A 24454-nucleotide genomic window follows, 5' to 3' on the forward strand; every position below is an offset into this window, starting at 1 on the left:
CATGTTTGTTACTAAAAGATAACAAAATACAGGAAAATTAAGCAGTGTGATACATAAGACAAAATCTAATCAGGCAAAATAAAAATATTAATTCCAGTCCACATTAGTGGAGATTATATTTGTTTAATATTGATTTAAGACCATATTCACCTAAAATAATTATCTGATAAGTTAGTGGTTCTTTTATGGAAAGCAAATCTGACACTGTTGACCATATCTTATTCCAATATGACCCAACATATGGGCAACTAAATAACATATGTTTTAAAGTTCCAATTCCTATTTTACATGACCAACAAATATTTCCTTTAGAGTTATCTAATTTAGCTAATTTAACTGGAGTCCAATATGCCTTGTGCAATAAAAAGAAGGAAGAATGCATAAGATTAGTTGAATGTAATAAATCAAATGTTATCTATGTTCAGCAGTCCTCGGTAGTGCTGCCTGATTCAAGAAAAAATATTTCGATTCGATTCAGCCTATTGAATCGATTTTTTGATTCGATTTTCTTGCCCAATTGAGTGTCTTTTCCAAACGTCCTGGTGGGTTTATGCTATAGCCTCTTCACCCCCACCCCCTTTGCCCTCTCCTACCCACACTGGTGCTGTGATAAACAAAATAAACAAAAATACCTTTTCCTCTCTCTTTGTTAAATGCTAGCTCATGTTCGCAGTCTAATACCAGCTCTGGGACACAGGCTGTGCAAGCCTGCCCAGTACTGGCCTTCAATGTATACCTATTATTTTCTGATTAGAGATCCTCTGTGTTCATCCAAAGCTTGCTTGAACTCTGTCACCGTTTTCTTCTCCACCACCTCCCTCGGGAGCACATTCCACGCATCAACCCTCTCCATAAAGAAGAATCTCCTAACATTACTCTTGAATCTACCACCCCTCAACCTCAAATCATGCCCTCTGGTTTTACCATTTTCCTTTCTCTGGAATATATTTTGTTCTACATTAATACCTTTGAAGTATTTGAACGTCTGAATCATCTCCCCTGTCCCTCCTTTCCTCTAGGGTATACATATTCAGTGCTTCCAGTCTCTCCTCATATATCTTCTGGCACAAACCTCCTACCATTTTCATTGCCTTCCTCTGGACTGCTTCAAGTCTTTTTATGTCCTTCGCCAGATATGGTCTCCAAATTGAACACATACTCCAAGTGGGGCCTCACCACTGACAGGGGCATCAACACCTTGTTTCTTCTACTGGTCACTCCTCTCTCTCTATACAGCCTAGCATCCTTCTGGCAACAGCCACTGCCTTGTCACACAGTTTCTTCATCTTTAGATCTTCAGACACTATCACCCCAAGGTCCCTCTCCCCATCCGTGCATATCAGCCTCTCGCCTCCCAGCACATATGGCTCCTTTTGATTTCTAATCCCCAGATGCATTACTCTGCACTTCTTTGCATTGAATTTTAGTTGCCAGATATTAGACCATTCATCTAACTTTGCAGATCCTTTTTCATGTTTTCCACTCCCTTCTAGGTGTCTACTCTGTTACAAATCTTGGTATCATCTGCAAAAAGGCAAACTTTTCCTTCTAACTCTTTGGGACTCCACTACTCACCTTTCCCTCCTCCGAGCGAATTCCATGGCTACTTGAAAGATAGATGCTGGAAATGTAGGCCAGGGTTTTCAAGGCCTACATTTCTGGTGCCTGCCTTTCACTAGAATCACGTTCATGGAAGCGCCTTATGACACCTAATGCCACTTCCAGAGTTAACCACGCCTACAGTGGCATTAGGCATCAAAAGGCACTTCTATAGGCATGATAACGGCGCTCTTTTTGGAGGCGCCTACATTTTTAAAATGACATTTTAATTGGTTTTTAATCTACGCAGCCAATTAGTGTGCCACTTCTACCAATTAATTAAGTTAGGCAGTAGTAGGGCGCCGCTTTATGAATTGGGTCCAGTTTGTTCACCCATGCTTAAAAGCATTTGAAGACAAATCCGTTATACTTCAAAATATGAGGAAACTGTGATACATCGATTACTTCACGAGATTTGTCATTTAGACATAGTCCGGTTCAGCAGCAACATCAAATCTGTCACTGCCATCAACATTCTGAAAACAAAAGTAGCAATCTTCATCACTACTGGATAAAGCTAGTGCAGTTTAGTTTGTACTGATGATAACTTCACTGTCTTCATTGCTTTGAAAAGAAGTTCTTTGTATTTTGTCTTCATTTCATCGCCTTCAATCCAATGAAAATGAAACTGGCAGCATAACTGTAGCCAGAATCAAATCTTTGCAGGCAAGATAATGACCTAATTCTCGTTAAGCCCACGTTGAAGTGCATGAACTAGATGTGAGGCATATTTAAGGTATGTACAAACTTTAGTCAGCTTCATTTTCAGCATGACCAAAGGGAGCAGCAAAAAGCCTAAATAACATTTAACGTCAGGATGTCCAAAGCAGCTGCTAGTGGATTAATGCCACAGCTATACTCGCCCAGAAAAATTACTTCATGATGTCTGGTTAAAATCAACAGTTGATTGGACAAGATTTTATTTCTTTACTGGCACTGATGCCACTTCATCATGCTCAGGTTTGTGGTTTATCAGACACAACTTGAACCTAGCATAAATACTGTTATCATTTTCACTTACTAAATCAAAAACTATGACATAAACAGCACTTAAATGTTCAAGAGCCAGCCAAAAGGAAGTTTGCCAGAAACCGGAAGCAGCCCAATAATGGGCCTAGTGACACACAAAAAATTAGATGGGTGTCCCTAAAATCTACCATATATACTTTAATATAAGCCAACCCGAATATAAACCAAGGTAACCTTTTTACCCCCAAAACGGAGTAAAAAAGGTAGACTCAAATATAAACCAGGGGGGGGTTAATAATCAAGTGCCCTGCCCTGCCAGGCTCTGCACACAAATTTTGGGTACCATGCAATTTAATTGAATAATGAATCAGCCCCTCTCCTCTGCCCTTTCTATCTACCCTAACCCCCATCCGTGCCCTTCCCTCCTCCAGGCTCCTTTCCTGTGCCCTTCCCTCAGCTCTAACCCCCTCCTTTGCTCTTTTCCCAGCCCCCTCCTGTGTCCTTCCCTCCAGCTCCAGCTCCACCCCCTTCCTGTGCCCTTCCCTCCAGGTCCACCACCACTCCTCCTGTGCCCTTTCCTCCATCTCCAGCCCCCTTCCTGTGCCCTTCCCTCCAGCTTCAGCCCCCCTTCCTATGCTCTTCCATCCAGCTCTACCTCCCCTCTTCTGTGCTCTTTCCTTCAACCCTCCTCCTGTACCTTTTTCTCAAGCCACCTCCTGTGCCTTTTCCTCTTCCTTCTACTTCTACTACTACTATTTATCACTTATCCAACTCAAGCCCCCTTCCAATGCCCTTCCGTCCAATTCCAGCCCCCCTCTTGTACCCTTTCCTCTAGCTCCAGCCCCCCTCCTGTGTTGTTTCCTCCAACTCCAGCCTCCTCTCCTGTGCCCTTCCCTCCAGTTCTAGCCCCCCTCCCGTGCCCTGTCCTCCAGTCCCAGCAACTCTCTGTTTTGCCTTGCATACCCCTCCTTTCCCTCAGGTCCAACACCTCCAGCCCCACCCTCCTTGTGGGTCTGATGGCTCCAGCCCTGCACCGCCCCCTCATGGGTGTGAAGGTTCCAGCCTGCCTTCCACGTGTCCAGCATAGCACTGCACCTCCCACCCTGCTGCTGGCACATCCCTACTAAAAGAGCGAACAGATCCCTGTACAGGTCTAAGAACATAAGGTCTGCTCGACAGTGTTTGTGGCCTTCTCTCTTCTGGGCCCCTCCTTATGATGCAACATCCTCTTTTCACAAAGACAGGAAGTTGCATCATAAAGAGGAGCCCAACAGAGGGTATACCACAGTACCATCGAGCAAGTGTGAAGGACCAAGGCTGGCTTGTAGTAGGAATTTTGGAAAGGTGAGGGTAGATCAAGGAACTGAAAGAGAAAAAAGGAGATGCAAATAGCCACAAGTGTGTTGTTTTTTTAAATAGCCTGCTTTACTGCCCAGCTCTTATGCTTATCACATGGCCTAGTACAAAGCCAGCTACCAATTTTCCAGGATTTTAAGAGAGCACCGGTAATGATAAATTGCCTTATGTGCTGTTTCTGGGCTCAAAGCTGCTGCAGTGATATCCGCGGAGGGGCATAATAAAAAAAAAAACGGTCTAAGTCCCCTTTTGGCCTAAGGCCTTAAACGTTGAAAGTAGAAGCAGGGAAAATGTCCATTATAAAAAAAAAACGTCCAAAAGGAAGGTTTTTTTTGATAATGGCCTGCCTCTACGTTCAGCTGTTTAAACGCCCAGACCACCACTATGTCTACACTAACACCATATAATCAACCTAAAAAAAGCCTAACTCCCAAACGCCCGAAACAAGAGCTTTTAGGCGAAGGAGGAGCCAGTCCTTCGCCTAAAAGCTGGATTTTGTAACCGGTGTCTGTCAAAAACAACACTGGATACAGAATCCCCACTACAACGATCCGGGCAGGAGGGAGCCCAAGCCCTCCTGCCCCGCGGCACCCCCGAACCCCCCGACACAATCAGGGCAGGAGGGAGCCCAAGCCCTCCTGCCCTGGTGAACCTCAACCCCTCCCTCCACCCTCCTGCTGACATCGGGGCAGGAGGGAGCTAAGCACTCCTGTCCGGCAGCACCCTCACCCCCCCACCAGCCGATTCCGTTGGGCCAGGAGGGAGCCCAAGCCCCCCTGGCCCGGCGGCACCTCAACCCCCCACCTGCCCAACACAATCGGGGCCAGGAGGGAGCTCAAGCCCTCCATCGGAATCGGCCAATGGTGGGGGTGAGGGTGCTGCCGGAGAGGAGGGCTTGGGCTCCCTCTTGCCCGATTGTTGTAGGGGGAGGGCTTATTGCTGCAGAAGAGATGCTCATCTCTCCTGCCGTGATGATAGCCCACCCCCCTCCTAACCGCGGCACTTTGGGGTGAGCATCACCAGCAGGGGAGATGCCCTGCTCCGATGCTCACACCGAAGTGCCACGGTTGGGTTGGGTTGGGTTGGGTTGGCCCCGCCCCCAGGAGGGACCTAAGGCTCCCGGGCCTATTCTGATTGGCCCAGGCGCCTTAGGCCCCACCAGTAGGCGGAGCTTTGGGACGGATGGGCCAATCCGGCCTCATTCCGTCGTTGGCTGCCTGCCGGACAGGCGGGTTTGGCTCCCGTCTGTCCGGCCAACTACCAAAGGTACGGGGAAGGGGGGTGGGGGTGTCGTGGGGGTCGGCCAGGGGGGGTCGCGGGTCGGCTGGGGGGGCGGTCGGAGGTTCTTGGGGGGGCGGTCGTTGGGGGGGGAGGGGGGTTTGCGTCGAGGGCAGGAGGGCCTGGGATCCCTCCTGCCCGTAATGTAGTGCGGGGTGGGGGTAGGGGGGCGCCGTGGCCAGGAGGGTTTGGGCTCCCTCCTGGCCCGATATTGTCGGGGAGTCGGCCGGGCAAGAGGGCTTGGGCTCCCTCTTGCTCCGATCGTGGATGCGGGTGCAGGTGCGAGCAGTCGTTCGGGGTGGGGGTGCGAGCGGTCCTGCTGGGGGAGGTGAATCAGGTTTAAAAACTTTTGTATACCGCGCTCACGCATATAACGCGCGAGGGGTATGCGCGGTAGGTAAAAACGCATATAACGCGCGCGTTATATGCGTGAAAATACGGTAGTTCATATTCCCCTAGTTTAGCAACTCTGTATAGAGACTCTATACAGTTTATATTCTGTTAGCTTAATTAAAGCTTAGTGGTTTCCATCTCCCATAGTATGTATGTCGTAATATAAAAATTCATCTCAATTTTCTGTAATACATGTGTACTGTTCCTGTAGCTTGTAGATTCACTATAGCTTCTGTGTTCTTTGCTTCCCCATAGCATGTAGGTTATCAAAACCCACCTCACTCCTGTAGCTTGTTATTGATCCTGAAAACTGCCGTGTACATATCCTTGCGACCCGTTCTGAGCTCCTGGGGAGGACAGGCTATAAAAGTAAATATAACTTAGCGCTTCACCCAATCTCCATTTATGCATATGCCTACCCTCAAACTATGCATTATTATATAGTAACATAGTAAATTGCTGCAGAAAAAGACATGAACAGTCGCATCCAATCTGCCCAACAGTCACACTCGTTATTAATGTATGATTAAATTGTCTTTCTGTGACATAGACCATGGAAGTCTGCCCAGTACTGTCCTGAAGTTCCAACTACTGGAGTCGCCATTGAAGCCCACTCCGGCCTATTCAAACCATTTTATTTTTACCTTTTCGTCCTCAACATCAATTTCTCTTTTTACTCTCATTTTATTGTTACTGTATTTAAACCACTCATAGGTACCACGATGGGCTGCATATTAAATATTGTTAAACTTGGATTTGTGGGACACAGGCTGTAAAAATCTGCCTGGTGCTACCCCCCTTGTTCCAAATTACCGGAGTTTCCACTGAAGCCCTCTCCGGTCCCTCATAAGCTGAACTCCGATATGGGACACAGACTATGTAAATCTGCCAGTACTGGCCTTCATTCTCATTATCAAGGAAACATGCTATTCACTGGATTCTATATATGCCGCACAAATTTGGGTGTGATCCCAAGATACGCATGCAATTTAACTGGCTAAGAAGCTGTTTTATAACACTGGGCTTTTAAATTCTATAGCATGCAACCCAAAAGGGAGCATGGACACGGGAGGGGCATGGCTAGGTCAGGGGCATTCCAAAAAGTTGGGCACGGTATTATAGAATAAAGGCTACTACTACTAAATTACTCTTTAACACTTCTATAACACTGAAAAGCATACACAGCACTGTACATTTTGACATTTAATAAGACTGTTCCTGCTTGAAAGAGCTTATAATCTAACTTGGATAGACAGACATGACATAAAGATTTGAGGATACAGAACCCAAGGTGAGAGGAGAGGAAGGGAGAGATGATTGTTATTCATTGGAGGAAAAAAAAAAGACATTTCCGAAAATAAGCCCTAGTGCGTTTTTTGGAGCACAAATTAATATAAAACCCTGTCTTATTTTCCGAGAAACACAGTATTACACCTGAAAGAGGTGGGATTTTAACTCGAACACTGCCAGAGATGGAGCCTGCCATAGGGATTCGGGCAATTTGTTCCAGACATAAGGTGCAGCAAGATAAAAGGGATGGAGTCTGGAGTTGGCAGAGGAGGAGAAGGGCACAGACAGGAGGGACTTAACTAGTTGAGCGGATATTGAGGGGGAGGGAGGGAACATAGGGGTAGATAAGTGAAGAGAGGTAGTGAGGGGCAGCCGAGTGAATGCATTTGTAGGTCAGTAAGAGGAGTTTGAGGCTCTGAGATTTATCCAGATTTCAGCAGGCAGAAGTCTGGCACCCAGAGTTGGACATGGGAATCGGTTTTAATGTTTGAGCACCATTTATAAAATTGCCCCCCTATATTTATAGAATAGCACTCATATGGCTATATGTATGTGTTGATATACATACATATGCCACCTACATGTGGACCACTTTATAGAGCTACTCTTGAGACCCTCATCGAAACATACTTTGCATTCTAACCTTAAAACGCAAAGGTGAATGCTGTTTGGTTCTGTGCATTTCCAGACGTGTACTGTTGGTTGCCAATGCATATGGCAATTTCTTTCCTGCTGCGGCTGAAAATCAAAATTATTTCTGATCATCGCATATGTTTTATAGTTTTCACTTACACGGAATCGTGCGGGGGCTCATGAAGTGACAGCTCCTCGCTCCTCTCTCCTCCCCATCCTCAACCATAGCCACATTCCCTGACCTGCAGCTGCTGATCCTTGAGTTTGCTCTCCCACATCGCTAAGGTTACACTACTGCTTCAAGGCAAAAATGCTCCCTATGGGAGAAGGATGGAGGGGAAAAGAGAGGAAATGAAGTGTGTGGGAGGTGAGAGTCATGCCTTACCATATGTAATGTCACCTTGAGCTGTGGTGGGGATAACAAGGGATTTGCAGCCCTACCTTGAAAAAAAAAATACAAAAAAGAAAATGTTTATGTAAAGTACAGTAAGTCAGAGTAAGAGGAGAACAAAATTAGATTTTCATTTAGGGTCTTTTGCTAAATTAGAAAGATATTCGCTCATTATTTCAAACTGGCTTCATTAAAATCAGTTTATCCCCGAGCCTCATTTGTAATTGATGCATTGTTTCTCTGTCTGGAAGCTGTTAATGTTGTCCAGGGAAAAGAAATTTGCTACCAAGTATTCCAACCCAGAAGTAGCTGTGTGTTTGGTCTCTGCAGTTTAAATTGTAAAGGGTGTTGATAACCCACTTTGGTAAAAAGCACTATGGCCTAGATTCACTACCCGATCCATGGGTGATCCAATCCGTGGCCAGGCGACTGATTCACAACGAGTCTGCATGGACGCAATCGGAGGCACGCCCCACACCGACCCCAGATCGATCCTGACGCTGTAGATGGTCTGCGCATGCGCATGCTCTCCGTGGTATAAAATTTGCTGATCTTGAACGCCAGTGAATCCTGATCACTGTAGTTGATCCTTTAAAGCCTGAAAATTTCAGGGGAGTAGAGCTCACAGATGGAAAGTTGCTTGAAGCCCTCTGTTTCCTCCCAACAGGTTCCTGCATTTTTGTTTTATTTTGATTTGCGGCGTTTGCCATATTGGCAGAGCCGAGCCGAAGCTGGGGGTGGTGCCGGCGCTGACGACGACGAGTGACCACAGGCAGGGGGATGAGCACAGCCTGGGTTTAAAGCGGGGCTGCACTGCGGCGTGTTCTGGAACAGAACAGAACACGCCGTAGTGCAGCCCCGCTTTAAACCTGTGGGTTAAAACCATGGGCTCACACTGCAGGGAAGGGCGGCAGAGAGCTGGAGAGTCGGCAGGGATGTGAACGACTGGTCCTCAGCAGTTGCTCGTTTTTGGGTCGGCCAGCCCAATCGGTGTTTCTTTTTCAGTTTAGTGAATTGCTGCCTTCCTACATAGCATGCCATTTCCCCTCATTTGCATGGGTGGATCGGGTGCGGATCGGATTGGGAGGAAGGTTAGTGAATCGGGTCGAGGTCGCAAACCGGTCGGGACATGATCGGACAGCTTAGTGAATCTAGCCCTATGTTAATTTAAATCATTATTTGATGGTAATGCTTTAATGTCAGAACCTGGAATTTGTTGCTAGAGAATGTGGTAAAAGTAGTTAGTTTAGCAGTGTTTAAAAAAAAGTTTGGACGAGTTCCTAAAAGTCCATACATTATTAAGATGGACTTTGAATCCACAGCTTATTTTCTGGAATAAGCAGCTTAAAATCTTTTACTCTTTTTTTTTTTTTTTTTAAGTCAAGTAAGTTTTATTAACATTTTAAAATTATACAAAATAAGCAGTAAAAGAATATAAATAATATATATAATAATACAGAAAAAAAAATCAAAATGCATGATATTTTCTATAATACAATATTTATTGCAAATACCTTTACACTTTAAGATACTGTTTAAGAGATGACCATTTTGCAGCATAAGAAAAAGCTAATCTATTTCTCTTTACTAAATATAACTCAGCTCTATAAGTAAAACAAACAACATTCCACCATTTAGGGCTCCTTTTACGAAGCCGCGGTAACATCTTTAATGCATGTGACTTTACATCACGCGCTAACCCCCGCGCTAGCCGGAAAACTACTGCCTGCTAAAGAGGAGGCAGTAGCGGCTAGCACGGCCGGCGGTTTAGCGGGCGCTATTACACACGTTAAACCGCTAACGTGCCTTCGTAAAAGGAGCCCTTAAAGTCAGTAACTAACCCACTCTTCTATTAAACTGCGCTAGCAGTTTTTAGCATAGAGAGCCATGCTAGAAACTCTTCCAAGAGGATAAAACAGTTTTGGGATTTTGCCAGATACTTCTGACTTGGATTGGCCACTGTTGGAAACAAGATATTGGTACTTGGCATGATGCCTTCTGTCTGTCCCAGTATGGCAATGCTTATGTACTTAATTTTCTCTTCCCTATATTGTGTTTTATTTCACTCTTGTAAACCACTTTGTTATTATTATTATTATTTATTTATTAAATTTTTTTTCCAAGAAATCCTCTTGTTACAGTAAATCAGAGTATTCAAATCTTAATTTTAACAAGAATAATACCTAAATCAGAAAAAAAATAACAAAATTATAGATGATGAATCAATATTCAACTTAAATTGTCAATTAATGTAATGTAATTTTGTAATGTAATTTATTTCTTATATACCGCTACATCCGTTAGGTTCTAAGCGGTTTACAGAAAATATACATTAAGATTAGAAATAAGAAAGGTACTTGAAAAATTCCCTTACTGTCCCGAAGGCTCACAATCTAACTAAAGTACCTGGAGGGTAATAGAGAAGTGAAAAGTAGAGTTAGAGGAAAAATAAAAATAAAATAAACATTTTAACAAGACAGCATTGATCTAAATACTTTGGAAGGTAGAAGAGAGGAGAGAAAGGAATAGAAGCATGATGAAGTGATGAAGTGGAGCAAGTAAGTTTAGGAGGAGCGATTGATGTTTCCAGAAAGGGCTTCTTCAGGGAAGAGACTTGGCCGACAGTTCCAGGATGCCTATGTCTCCTCCCCTGAGATGTTCTCCCATCCATGCATTCCCTCCCAGACACACTGCCCGTGCCCCAGCCGCTCCAAGGAGGCTGCCCCAGATGAGGCCCACGGTGAATGCAGGATTCTCTCCTCTGCGGGAAAGCCGCCTGGAGCCGACAGTCGATCTTCTTAGCGGATTGCAGGGGGGAATAGTTAACACTCTTGGTAGTATCGGGTCTGTGTGCTCTCGGTGGTTGTGGCTGGTCTCGTTGCTGCTTAGGTGTAAAAGCAGTTGATCTCCACTGCTGCTGATATTTAAAAGCAGGCAGATTGATCTCTCCAATGGACTGCAGGGGGAGGAGTTTCTTAAATGTTCTAACACATACCTATTGGGTGTTTCACTAGTATTGTGCTGACTTCATATTATGAGGTGCATTTTCAATAAAACTTTTAAGTCCAAAAAGAAACATCTTACTCATAGCATTCAAAAAACCTGCCCATCTCACAGCCAAAATGAAACAGGAAAAACATCTAGATTTCCTGTTTGATTATGGTTGTGAGAGGGACATTTTTAAACTGAAAACGTCCAAAATGAATAATCATTTTCCAAAGTAAAATGTCCAACTTTTGAAAGACAAAAAACCAGGGACATCATTTTCAAAAATATGGCCACACAGATGTCACTGCAGAAGCAGGCAGGAACATTTAGCGAGGCCTGCCACAAAAGGAGGGGCCTTCCGGGTTTGGGGGAAGAGGAGGAGCAGAGGGGAAGAAGAAGTGAACAGGGGAACCAATAGGGAAGGAAAAGGCCTCATTTAAAGTGGGATTCACCCAGCACAGCCATTCTTTCAGTGGCACGCCAGGAGGTCAAGAACACCATTGCATAGAGCAGCGAGTGAACATTGTGCCTGGAGGTGGGCTCAGCCCCATTGGGGCTCCGCAGTGGAGGATGGTCACCCCAAGCTACAAGGGAACGATGCCGTGGGCAACAGGAGGATGCGTGTCTGCTACACTGGCATTGCTCTCTGGCCGTGTGGGCGATGCAGAACATTCAGTACATTTTTGAAGTTGGAGGGCCTGCGCTGGCTACAGAGCAGAGGCCAGGCTCTGCTTCTCCTGCATCGCTGGCCAGCCGCAAGCATGGTGGATCTCGTGGAATGGCTGGGGTGCATGGTAGTGGAGAGGAGGAGTGATGGTCTCTTGGAAGTGAAAGGGCATTGTGGGTGCTTGTTGCTGTGCGGTGGTGGAGTAGGCGGAGCCTACCTGGGGAGCATTTATGTTCTTTGCTTCCTTTGGTAGTGATAGGGTAACTCCTCTTGCATTGGTAGGGTGTTGGCAGTTTCTACTGGTACAAGTCAATCTTGTTCCTTTCCAATGCTGGTTTTAGTTTTTCTTTAGGTCAGCATGCCAGGAGGAGAGGACACGCACTGGATGAGGAGAGTATGCTGCACCTTGGAATGGAGCGAACTGGCGAAGGAAACAGGGTACAGTGCATGGCAACTGGCAAAAGAAGAGAACCTCTAGGCATGCGGCAGTGCTAAGAGAGGCGTGTCAAGATGCAGGGGCACCGTGCTCTTTTGGGGAAGACATATGTTGGGTTCGGGGTAGGCCATAGTCTTTTGGCGGGCCTTGTTCTGTGGTCTACACTTGGCTCGTTTGTTCAGATATGCTGTATTTAAGCAGGCAGGGATACCATTTATTGAAATAAGAGCACCATCAGAGTCTGTCTCCCGTACTTCCACAAAACTAACCATAGTTTGATGAGAATGACTCATAGATACGATGACCCTGGTTTATTAACCCAAACCCATGAATCAATTTATGAATTCTAATTATAAATTATAAGTAGCAGCATTATGAATTTATTTGATTTATTTATTTTGTATTTATATATTAAAAATAAAGGCAATTAGCTGGAGGACAGGCAGAGTGGGGAATGAATTAATCCCTGCCTGTTATATTCACGCCAGTACTTTTAATTGATTAATTGCCATCGAACCTGAAACAGTCTTAGAAACGTTTACCTGAACAGAAATATGCCTAATATTTTACTTCATTTATGGTGCATAATACATAAATGAAGCATTAAATATCAGTGCTCTCTATAGTTTAAATTAATTTCACAAATAGAAATCAATTCATTGGTTGAGGGGCCTGGGTTATTGAATTAATTTAAAAACCGTGCCTTAGGAATGGATGTCAGTAATTTAATTCATTGCATTGGTAGTTATATGCAAGTCCAGTGTTTCATTTAATTAATACAGATGGATTTCATCTGCGAGTCAAATGCTTCAGGCTAGTACAGGAGGTTGTATATGATGAGGACTCATAGTCACACTCACGACATGTACTGTACTGTATTCATTTTAGTCCAGATTGTGGTATATCTATCTGTGGATATTTGTTAAGGTATATGCATGTCTGTCACCCAATGCATCAGGTGTTCGAGCCATATAGTGCTCTATTGTTTAAGTGCCTTTTTCTATGGTGGTGGTTAGGCCTAAGGTGTGGCATGCCCACTGTGGCTGATACATGTTTAACGTCACAGAATAGTGACCCTGTATGCCACATGTAGGGAAAAGGTAACACATGCAGCAACAAGCAGTAGCGGGATTTGCAATTTGATAATTTTAGAGAATCTCTCCATTTGTCCCATTAGGTATATAATTTGTTACACTTTGTTATTACTTTTGATTAGCAGTATATCGAATAAAGTCGATACTTATGGAACCTCCCCATTTGCTGCCCTTCCACCCTCTCACCAGGAGAACGTAGAAGAAAGGTTAGAAAAGAGAATTATTAAGTTTGCATTCTATATTTTGTATTGCCTACTATAATAATCCTAAAACACCAATTTGGCTCACTCAGCCCCTGGGCTGGGTAAGTTACAGTGCTCTAAGAACATAAGAACATAAGCAGTGCCTCCGCCGGGTCAGACCATAGGTCCATCCTGCCCGGCAGTCCGCTCCCGCGGTGGCCCAAACAGGTCACGACCTGTCTGAATCACCAGAAGGGGCTCCCTTGCCACCTTGGTTTCTCATTGAAGTCCTATCTTCCCATCGTAGTCCTAACCCTCCGGTCTTGCACATGCACGACCTGTTGGGTTTCTATACTTATTACCTGGTTAGCTTTATATACCTGTGTTACATCCCAGCACCTCTCTCAGTATCCCATGATCCCTTTATCCCTCAGGAATCCGTCCAATCCCTGTTTGAATCCCTGTACCATACTCTGCCTGATCACTTCCTCCGGTAGCGCATTCCAAGTGTCCACGACCCTTTGGGTGAAAAAAAACTTCCTTGCATTTGTTTTGAACCTAACTCCCTTCAGTTTCTCCGAATGCCCCCTCGTACTTGTTGTCCCCTTCAGTCTGAAGAATCTGTCCCTATCCACCCTCTCTATGCCCCTCATGATCTTGAAGGTCTCTATCATATCTCCCCTGAGCCTCCTTTTTTCCAGAGAGAAGAGCCCCAGCCTATCCAACCTCTCGGCGTATGGGCAGTGTTCCAGCCCTTTTACCAGTTTCGTTGCTCTCCTTTGGACTCTCTCAAGTACCGCCATGTCCTTCTTGAGGTGTGGCGACCAATACTGAACGCAGTATTCCAGATGTGGATGCACCATCGCTCGATACAATGGCATGATGACTTCCCGTGTCCTGGTTGTTATGCCCCTCTTTATGATGCCCAGCATCCTGTTGGCTTTTTTCGAGGCTGCTGCGAACTGTGCAGATGGCTTCAGTGATGCATCCACCAGCACACCCAAGTCTCTCTCAAGTCTGCTGTCTCCCAACAATGCCCCCCCCAATTTGTAGTTGAACAATGGGTTCTTTTTCCCTATATGCATGACCTTGCATTTTTCCACGTTAAAGCGCATTTGCCATTTGTTTGCCCAGTCTTCCAGCTTGTCCAGGTCCCTTTGCAGGTCCTCACACTCCTCCTTGGACCTAACTCTACCGCACAGTTTGGTATCGTCTGCAAATTTTATAACCCCGCACTTTGCCTCCTTTTCCAGGTCATTGATAAATATGTTGAAGAGTAACAGCCCCAGCACCGATCCCTGTGGCACACCGCTCGTGACTCCCCGCCAGTCAGAATATTGGCCCTTCACTCCGACCCTCTGCAGTCTACCCGACAACCAGTGCTTGATCCATCTGTGCACATCCCCTCCCACCCCGTGGTTCCACAGCTTCCTAAGCAGCCTTTCATGTGGCACCTTGTCGAAAGCCTTTTGAAAATCGAGGTAAATGATGTCTATGGGTTCCCCATTGTCCACCCGACTGCTTATTCCCTCAAAGAAGTACAGAAGGTTCGTTAGGCACGACCTTCCCTTACAGAATCCGTGCTGGCTTGTTCTCAGTAGGCCATTCCTCTCGATGTGCTCGCAAATGCCGTCCTTGATCATAGCTTCCACCATCTTCCCTATAATTGAAGTCAGGCTCACCGGCCTGTAGTTCCCGGGGTCACCCCTCGATCCCTTCTTGAAGATAGGTGTGACATTCGCCAATTTCCAGTCCTCTGGTACCTCACCAGTTTTCAAGGATAGGTTGCAAACATGCTGGATTGTGCCCGCTATTTCTTGTCTTAGTTCCTTCAGAACCCTTGGGTGGATCCCGTCCGGGCCCGGTGATTTACCGCATTTTAACCTGTCTATCTGTTTGAGGACATCCTCCTTACTTACCTCTATGTGCTCCAATTTTTCGGCCTGTTCCTCACTCATGAGCTCCTCTGAGTCCGGTATATTAGATGTGTCTTCGCTCGTGAAAACCGACGAGAAGAACGTGTTCAACCTCTCAGCTACCTCTTTATCCTCCTTAATCACTCCCTTCCTATCCCCATCGTCCAACGGCCCCACCTCCTCTCTCGCTGGTCGCTTCCCCTTTACGTAACTGAAGAATGCCTTGAAGTTTTTCGCCTCCCTGGCCAGCCCCTCTTCGTATTCCCCTTTCGCTTTTCTAACCTCTTGGTGGCATTCCTTTTGGCATTTCCTGTGCGCCTGGTGATTTTCCTTCGTTGGGTTCTTTTTCCATCTCCGGAAGGATACTTTTTTGTCATTTATTGCCCTCTTTACTTCAGTTGACATCCAAACCGGGTCCTTTGATCGCTTGTTCTTGCAGCCTTTCCTGAAACTGGGGACGTACATTCTTTGTGCTTCCTGCAGGGTGTCCCTGAATAGGGTCCAGGCGCTTCCCACAATCTCCATCCTAAAGATGTTTCTGAGCTTCCTCCCCACCATTTCCCTCATAGCAACATAGTTCCCTTTCTTGAAGTTGAGCGCAGTTGTTGCGGTCCTCCTTACTATGGGTGTCCCCCTTTCTAATGTGAATCTGATCGCGTTGTGATCACTGTTGTCTAGTGGTCCTCCCACTTCTACCCCTCTTGCAGGCCCCCCTAATCCGTTTAGGATGAGGTCAAGAGTAGCACCCCCTCGCGTCGGTTCTTTGACTAGTTGCTCCATGAAGCAGTCCCTCACAGCTTCTACAAATCCTGTTTCCCTAGTGCAGTTGGAGTGACCCGTACTCCAGTCTATTCCCGGGTAGTTGAAGTCCCCCATCACTGTTACACTTCCAGTCCTGCATTCCTGTCTCAATTTCGCTTCCAAGTTGTGTCCGACTCCTTCTGGCGTACCAGGTGGGCGATAGTACAGCCCCAGTTTTATGCCTGCACCCTTGTTTCCCGGCAATTTGACCCATAGCGATTCCAGCCTCTCTGCCTTCGTTGCCATATCCATCCCGACCAAGTGGATAGAGTCCTTTATATATAGTGCAATGCCTCCCCCCTTCTTGTGGGTCCTGTCCCTCCTGTAGAGCTTGTACCCCGGCAGCGCCACATCCCATTGATTTTCCTCTGTCCACCAGGTTTCTGCAATTCCAATTATATCTAGGTCCTCCCCCTTGGCCACGACTTCTAGTTCACCCATCTTGGCCATGAGGCTTCTTGCATTTGCGTATAAGCACCGCAGGTCCCATAGGTCCTGTCGCTTTTCCTCCACCTCTGCATTAACCTGGGCCGCCTGCCCTTGGATTTCGGGCAGTTCTCCCGTTCCCTGTGCTTCTGCTTTGCCCTCAGCCTTTACCCTCTTAGCTTTCAGCTTCCCCACATTCCCGCCACCCCACTTCCCCGCTTTTCCTCTGGGTTTTCTAGCCCTACTGGCCCCCTCCTGGGCTATCATCTCTTGAGCCTCTGTTTGATCCCCCTCGCCTTGTGGTACCTCTATATTGCCCTCAGCTTTTGCCCTCGTGCCACCCAGTACCCCTGTGTCTCCATGCCCCTTAGTCTTCTCCCAGCAAGCTCCCTTTACCTGATGTTTCCCTCGCTGTCTGATCATAAGATCCTCCGGTCCCTCTGCTTCCTCCCTGCAGTCAGCCCGTTCAGCATCTGTTCTGGATACTGTTGTCCGAAGCGTCAACATCAGATCAGCTGTCGGCTTTCCCCCTCTCCTCAGTTTAAAGCCCTCTCAATCTCCTTCCTCACATTGGCTGCCAGTAGTCTAGTTCCCGCTGTGCTCAGGTGCAGGCCGTCCCGCCGGTAGAGCTTGCTCTTTCCCCAGAAGGACGTCCAGTTCCTCACAAAGTGGAAGCCCTCCTCCTGGCACCATCTCCTCAACCATGCATTCACAGCCTGGAGGTCTGCCTGCCTCTTTGCATCTGCTCTCGGTACAGGCAGGATCTCTGAGAATGCTATCCTCCGTGTGCTCCGCTTCAGCTTTCGTCCCAGGACCCTGAACTGGTCAGTCAGTGTGGCCATGCTGAAGTTCCTCCGGCTCACATCATTCGTTCCGACGTGGATTATTACCGCAGTCTCCTCTGTCTCTGCTCCATCCAGGATCCTCTCGATCCTATCAGTGATGTCTCGTGTCTTGGCCCCTGGGAGACAAGTCACTAGCCGGTCCTCCCTTCCTCCAGCTACGTGACTGTCTACCTCTCTCAAGATCGAATCTCCCACCACAATAGCAGACTTCCCTTTCCTCAGCAACCTCCTCTGCCTCAGGTCCGTGTCCTTGGTGTAGTGCGGTGTCTCTCCCTCGGGGTCCCGGTGAGTCGCGGTCTCCTCCTCTTGCGTGGTTCCTCCGCTAGGTCCTTCCCCGGTGTCGCCTTGTGGATCCTGGGTCTCATCTGCCGACATCCGTCTGTGCAGCTGCTGGTCCCGTTCCTCCACCTTCCTATAGGCCTCCTCGATGAATCTCTCAAGGTCTCTCACCTGGTCCACAATGGGGCCTGCTCCGTCTGTGTTCTGGGTTGACCAGCTCGTCTCCTCTGTGGTGCGCAGTCCCTCCAGTTCCTGGGCCCTGACCCTCAATCTGCCGACCTCCATCCTCAGGCTTTCCAGTTCCTGACACCGACTGTATATGTACTCCCGCCTTCCCAAGGGGAGGTAGTCGTACATATTGCACTCTGTGCAGTATACCGGAAAGTACCTCTGGGATCCTGGGTCCTCCATCGCTCTCGTAAAGTGCTGGTGTGCTCCTGCTGATTGGAGCCTGTTATTTTGTTAGCTTCAGAATCCAACTGTCATCACTGCAGACGCTTCACAAAGGCGCGCCGAATGGCTGAACGCCGTTGGCGCTGTGCTCTTTTAAATGTTCCCTTTCGGTCAGGGAGGGGGGGCGGAGAGGGCTCCCACGCTGCCTCTCTTCGGGAACAATCTGGATACGCTGTCTCCCGCTGGTGGCCTGAAAGGGGGCCCGGCTGGCTGCTGTGCTCTTTTAGATGTTCCCTTTCGGTCAGGGAGAGGGGCGGAGCAGGGCTCCCACGCTGCCTCTCTTCGGGAACATCTGGATACGCTGTCTCCCGCTGGTGGCCTGAAAGGGGGCCCGGCTGGCTGCTGTGCTCTTTTAGATGTTCCCTTTCGGTCAGGGAGAGGGGCGGAGCAGGGCTCCCACGCTGCCTCTCTTCGGGAACAATCTGGATACGCTGTCTCCCACTCTCCTTCAGCTGGATAGGGTTGTTGTATAATATTCTGTGTTTTTCAGAGGTACTGTAGTAGTTGAAAACAAATCACTGGCCTCCATATCTTTAAAAAGGAAGGGACAGAAAGGGTAATATTTAATACTCCTGGCCAGACGTTTAGCACCCTGTTCAGAATGACCACAAATTGTAGTTGCTCTTTGACACGCTCTTTACAATGCAGTCAGCAGCATGGTGGCATCCTGAGCAATTATTCTTCGAAGGGAAAGTTTGCATTTGAGGGCAAAGATCGCTATTATATATTGTACTAGCTGATGCCCCGGCGTTGCACGGGTATTTAATTATAGCAATAACACTGTAAATGGATTCAAATAAAGATACTTTATAGTGGTGAATGAAATTATTTTTTTACAGCTTTATAAAAAGTACAATATTCAAATTATAATGTGAAATATTTGACAAAATGAATACAATACAACTAACACAAAACTTGATTATAAACAACATTTTTAGTTTCACCTCCAGGAGCAAGAACATATAAATTCTTGGGTGAACCCACCCTTGAGCAAGCAACATAGAGTTGTCCATGGGAAAAACAGGGGGATCTTAAATCCACTCCACAGTATGTAATAGTCTGTCCCTGTGATTTGTTGATTGTGATAGAGAATGCAAGTCTCAGTGGAATTTGCAATCTCTTAAACTGAAAAGGAAGATCTGTTTGAATAAGTGGCATCCAAAAGTTTCAGTATTGATTTAAACAACTCAATATGTGGAAACTCAGGTTGAAAAGAAACTCCATGCAGTTTTTTCCCGGTTCAGAATGGAACCTGTGTTCCTAGTTCAGCATATGTGAGTACTCATGTAATGTAATAAATAACATTATGAACTGGGGTGCATGAAGGAAACAGTTACAAACACAGTTAGAACATACAAACTCTATATGTATGGTGTCCGTTGTAGAATAGAAACGATGTCCCTAGTGGTTATAGTGTCATAGAAAGTGTTTTATAGTTGGAATTACAGTGAGAATGGCAGCGTTTTACATTTTTTCCATTGACATGAATGGGTGAAATCTGATTTTCTGTTTGTAGCTCCGCCCACATGGGCAGGTGGGCCGCGAGTCCTCCAGAACATATCACCCCAGGTAGTGAGGGATCTGCATACCAAGTTTCGTTCAAATCGGTCAAGCCGTTTTTGAATTACTGTGAGAATGGCAGCTTTTTACATTTTTTCCATTGACATGAATGGGTGAAATCTGATTTTCTGTTTGTAGCTCCGCCCATGTGTGCAGGTGGGCTGCTAGACCCCCAGAACATATCACCCCAGGTAGTGAGGGATCTGCATACCAAGTTTCGTTCAAATCGGTCAAGCCGTTTTTGAATTACTGTGAGAATGGCAGCTTTTTACATTTTTTCCATTGACATGAATGGGTGAAATCTGATTTTCTGTTTGTAGCTCCGCCCACGTGTGCAGGTGAGCCGCGAGACCCCCAGAACATATCACCCCAGGTAGTGAGGGATCTGCATACCAAGTTTCGTTCAAATCGGTCAAGCACACATACATACCTCTGATTTTATATATATAGATTGTTATATTTCAGACAGGGCAACTGCTGCCCTGTTTTTGACCCTTTAATGCCAGTCCCAACACCTGCAAGGGGAACATTTTAATATACAGTACAGGGGTTCCATTCCAGGAGCATCCGTGAATTTTGAGAAACCGTGAAGTGCGGTTTAGGAGTGGATCGGTGACGGGAGAGGGCTGCAGGGGCGGTGGTAGGAAATTAAAAACAATATTTAGGCTGGCAGGCAGTTTGGCTGTGCAGAAGGCTGACGGGGGGGGGGAGGGGGGAGAGGAGGAGGAATCAGCTGTGCAGAAGGCTGATTGGCTGACCGGGGGGAGAAGAGGAGGAATCGGCTGTGCAGAAGGCTGATTGGAATTGATGGCTGTGCAGAAGGCTGATTCGCGGACTCAGTCATTCTCTGTATTTTCTGACTGGAAGAGGCAGTCAGAAAATACCGTGAATGACTGAGTTCGCGAACCGTGAATTCACAGGGGTCTACTGTACTCCGAAACAAAGTCTAGAGAAAAAAACACAACGATGAGAGAATCGGCGGCATAGCAAGGGTGAGAAGTGCCCCGCCCTCATCTTTGCCCGCCCCCCCCGCTCCTTCCCCGGAACACCCTGCCACGCATGCGTCCCTCTTCCCTTTCCCCATACCTCTAGTTGTTCACCACCATGACCAACAACTTCAACATGCTCCTCGTAATCACGTCACTTCCAATGCGTGGCACCCAGAAGTGACGTCAGGAGCCAACACGGCCACGAGGAGCATGTTTAAGTTGTTACGGCAGTGAACAACTAGAGGGTGCAAGGGAAGGGGGCGTGTGTGCAGTGGGGAGGAGGACTGGAGGAGGGGTGTCGGTTCCCCCACCATGTTGGCGCCCGGGGCGGTCCATCCCCCCCTTACTATGCCACTGAATAGAGCTGAACTAAAGGACTTCCAACAAGCCGGGAGAATGCACAGGGTAGAAATATTGTTTATTGTACAAATTTAAAATACAGGGGACCCAACCCAGCACCAAGTTTCAGCACAAATACACCTGCCTCAGAGGTCGAAACAATCTGTATCAAAATTTCATGAAGAGCAAAAAAAAGGTCAATGTAAATGATATACATCAGTGGTCTCAAACTCAAACCCTTTGCAGGGCCACATTTTGGACTTGTAGGTACTTGGAGGGCCGCAGAAAAAATAGTTAATGTCTTATTAAAGAAATGACAATTTTGCATGAGGTAAAACTCTTTATAGTTTATAAATCTTTCCTTTAACTGTTAAAGGAAGGAGTTTTACCATATGCAAAATTGTCATTTCTTTAATAAGACATTAACTATTTTTTTCTGCAGCCCTCACAGTTAAAGTTTACCATCTTTCCTTTTTTTAGAACTGACACATTCAACCACTATATTGAAAATAAAATCATTTTCCCAACCTTTGTTGTCTGGTGACTTTATTTTTCTGTGCTTTTAACTATGTTTCCAGGGCCTTTTTGTCCATTGACTGTTTTTCTCTCCGTCTTCACTTTCTGCCTTGCATCCATCTTTGTTTCCTTTAGAGAGCTCAGGGATACTAGTTGTGAGAAAAGAAGTCAGAAAAAAGTAAGGATACAACAACACAAACTGACTCCAATAGAGTAACCCATTTATAGTGGGTGATCAAAAATATGTAGAATGCTCAGAGACATGAAACTCTGAAGGGAAGGCTGAAAAAACCTCCCTGTTGTAAGAGTTCACCTTCTAGTCATTGCAACTTCATAAAGCAATGATCACACTCCAAGACTTGGTGAATAACTTAAATTGATTTCAAAGTCAAACTTAAATTGATTTCAAAGTGGTTCAAAAATACTGAGAGTGATATCTTCTCTTCTTATAACAACATGCAATCATCACTGCGTTAATAGGAAAATAATACTTCCACTTAGCTTAAAAATGGAGTTTGTGGGGTCTTTCTTCCTTCCTTTCCTCCCTAGCAATACCTCTGCCAGGACTCCTGCCTTCATCTTGTCTCCACACTCCCAGACCAGCAGCAGCAGGCTAGAGAAAGGAGTTAATGAGTCCCGGCAGCTACTCGAAGGCAAGAGTCCCAGCATATGTGACGGCAGTAGGAAGTTTCAAGTCAGCCGGCTCCGGAGCTTCTCTTCCTGCCCAGTGTGCAAGATCATATACAGACTGCGGGCCACAAAATAGGACCTTGGGGGGGGGGTGAATGTGGCCCGCAGGCCGTGAGTTTGAGACCGCTGATATATACAGCATTTAAACTGAAAATATTTCCAAAGTGCTGGCCATCAAACTCATTGGCATTTCAACCCGTGAGGCAGGCGCATTTGTGCTGATACCCAGAGCCGTGTTGGGTCCCCTGTATTTTGGATTTGTATAATAAATGATATTTCTATCCTGTGTATTCTTCTGGTTCATCAGAAGTCCTATGTTCAGCCCTACTCCTCTTCGCTGAACATTTTAGCATAACCAGAGAACTTGGGAAACAGAAAACTAATCTAATCTAATACACAATTTATTAATTGCACTATACCAAAAAGGTTCAAGGTGATTTACATTCAAAGAGGCTGTAAAATCTATGAGAAAATACAAAAGCAATCGATAATTAAAATATCAAACCATGTATATTACAAGGCGTTATATAAAACAGTTTTCCAATTTTTATGAAACCTTAAGTAATTGATATCAGTCCTAATGTGAACAGGTAGATTATTCCAAATTGTAATAGCATAGTAAGCAAAAGAAGAGTTGAACTGTCATTTATACCGTACTCCTCTAATCTGTGGAAAATATAATAATAAAGTATAACATAATCTAGTGGAAGAATAATGCAAACGAGAAAAAAAGCAAAATCAGATTATCTCAAGAGTCAGTCTCTAATATACGATGAACTATGCAAGTGATTTAAACTTAATTTGCTGCTCAGCCGATAACCGATGAAGATTCTTATATGCTAAAGCAACACTTTCATATCTTTTTAGTCCAAAAATTAAATAAGGAGGGAGGCTATGCATGGTGATGTCCTAATGAAAGTGCCATATGGGAAAGAATAAGGAGAGAGGATATTCAGGGCTCCTTTTACAAAGGCACGCTAGCGGGGTTAACGCGTGTGACTTTTCATCACGCACTAACCCCCGCGCTAGCCAAAAACTACCGCCTGCTCAAGAGGAGGCGGTAGTGGCTAGCGCGTCCGGCGGTTTAGCGCACCTTTGTATAAGGAGCCCTCAGTAAATAAAGCGATAAGAGCTGGGTGAGAAGCAGTAAGTAGAGTAATTATGCACGATGACTCCCTGATGAGATCCAACTGAAAAGCAGTTAGGGAACTGGCTTTGCAGAGGGGAGGTTACGAAAATGTTGAATTATTCCTCAGAATGTTCACAGAGCTTTTATTCCTCATTCTGTCTCTTCAGGTTGCATCCAGGGCTGGAATCTATAAGATCCTGAATCGGCTAGGATTTGCCGAGTTTGAGAACCTTGAAGATCAGCCTCTGTCCAGACTGCGCCACCGCTGGCAGCGGCAAAGCATGACTTCACTTCCTTTTCGTGGAGAGTTTGTCTGAGACCTGCATGCCATCCAGACTTGAAAGCCCCACACATGGCTTCTTGTCGAATGTCTCTCTTGCTTTTTACAAGAGAAACAATTGCCTTAAAAAGACTTCGGGTCACAAAAGAAAAATTAAAACAGACTGCCTTTTTATATATAATATATGAAAAAAGAAAAAAACAACTTGTAGAATTCTTTTGAATTTTAAAAACATGGACTGTAATTTAAAATATCGTATTAGGAAAGGTTTCTCATTGCTGAGATTTTTCTGTTCACCTTTAAAAAATAAAAAAATGGAAAAAAAACCAGAAATCTTTTGGAGTATTCCATTTCAGACTAACAGGGCCATTATGGAGGTAATTCTTTAAAGAACCACCTAACAGAGATTGCAAAATGCATGCGTAAGTACCGGTATTCTTGGCATGTGTAAATGACAATAATACTATTATTATAATATTACTATTCAGTAAGTGAGTACATATCTTTGATAGTGTGTACCTTGCAGGTAATAATAATAATAATAAAAGTTTATATACCGCAGGACCGTGAAGTTCTATACGGTTTACAATAATTAAAAGATGTTACAGATTGAGTGGATTTAACGATGTTCTGCCAGTTAAAATTGATTAAAAGATGCTACAAATTGAGTGGATTTAACAAAGTTAAAAGCTAGTGATTAACAGCTCTAGGGATCAGTTATTGTGGAATGAGATTGTGCAGGTTAGTTGCCTAAGTACTTTAGGAACGGATGTGTTTTTAGGCGTTTCCTAAATTCCCCGTAAGTAGTAGACGTAAGCAATTGTTCTAGATCTTTACCCCATAATGCTGCCTGATGTGAGAGAAGATGTCGATGATGTCTTTTAAATTTACATCCTCTAACCTGAGGGGAAACAAAATTTAAGTGTAAGCTTCTCTTATGTCTCTCATGCAAGTG

At 45.6% G+C, this 24454-nt stretch overlaps 1 protein-coding gene across 3 annotated transcripts in view; it reads left to right on the plus strand.

The window, feature by feature from the left end:
* Positions 1-23847, plus strand: part of PALD1 (phosphatase domain containing paladin 1) — a 521435-nt gene extending 497588 nt beyond the window's left edge. For 2 of the 3 annotated variants that reach the window (XM_033940451.1, XM_033940452.1), the window contains exon 20: positions 23387-23536. In XM_033940451.1, the coding sequence (XP_033796342.1) occupies positions 23387-23536 (150 nt within the window). Of the gene's footprint in view, positions 1-23386 lie in introns of all 3 variants that reach the window. The other variant, XM_033940450.1, reaches the window with a different exon arrangement.
* Positions 23848-24454: the final 607 nt, after the last annotated feature.

Source organism: Geotrypetes seraphini, chromosome 4, assembly GCF_902459505.1.
Source record: "Geotrypetes seraphini chromosome 4, aGeoSer1.1, whole genome shotgun sequence".
In the NCBI taxonomy this organism is placed as follows: Eukaryota; Metazoa; Chordata; class Amphibia; order Gymnophiona; family Dermophiidae; genus Geotrypetes; species Geotrypetes seraphini.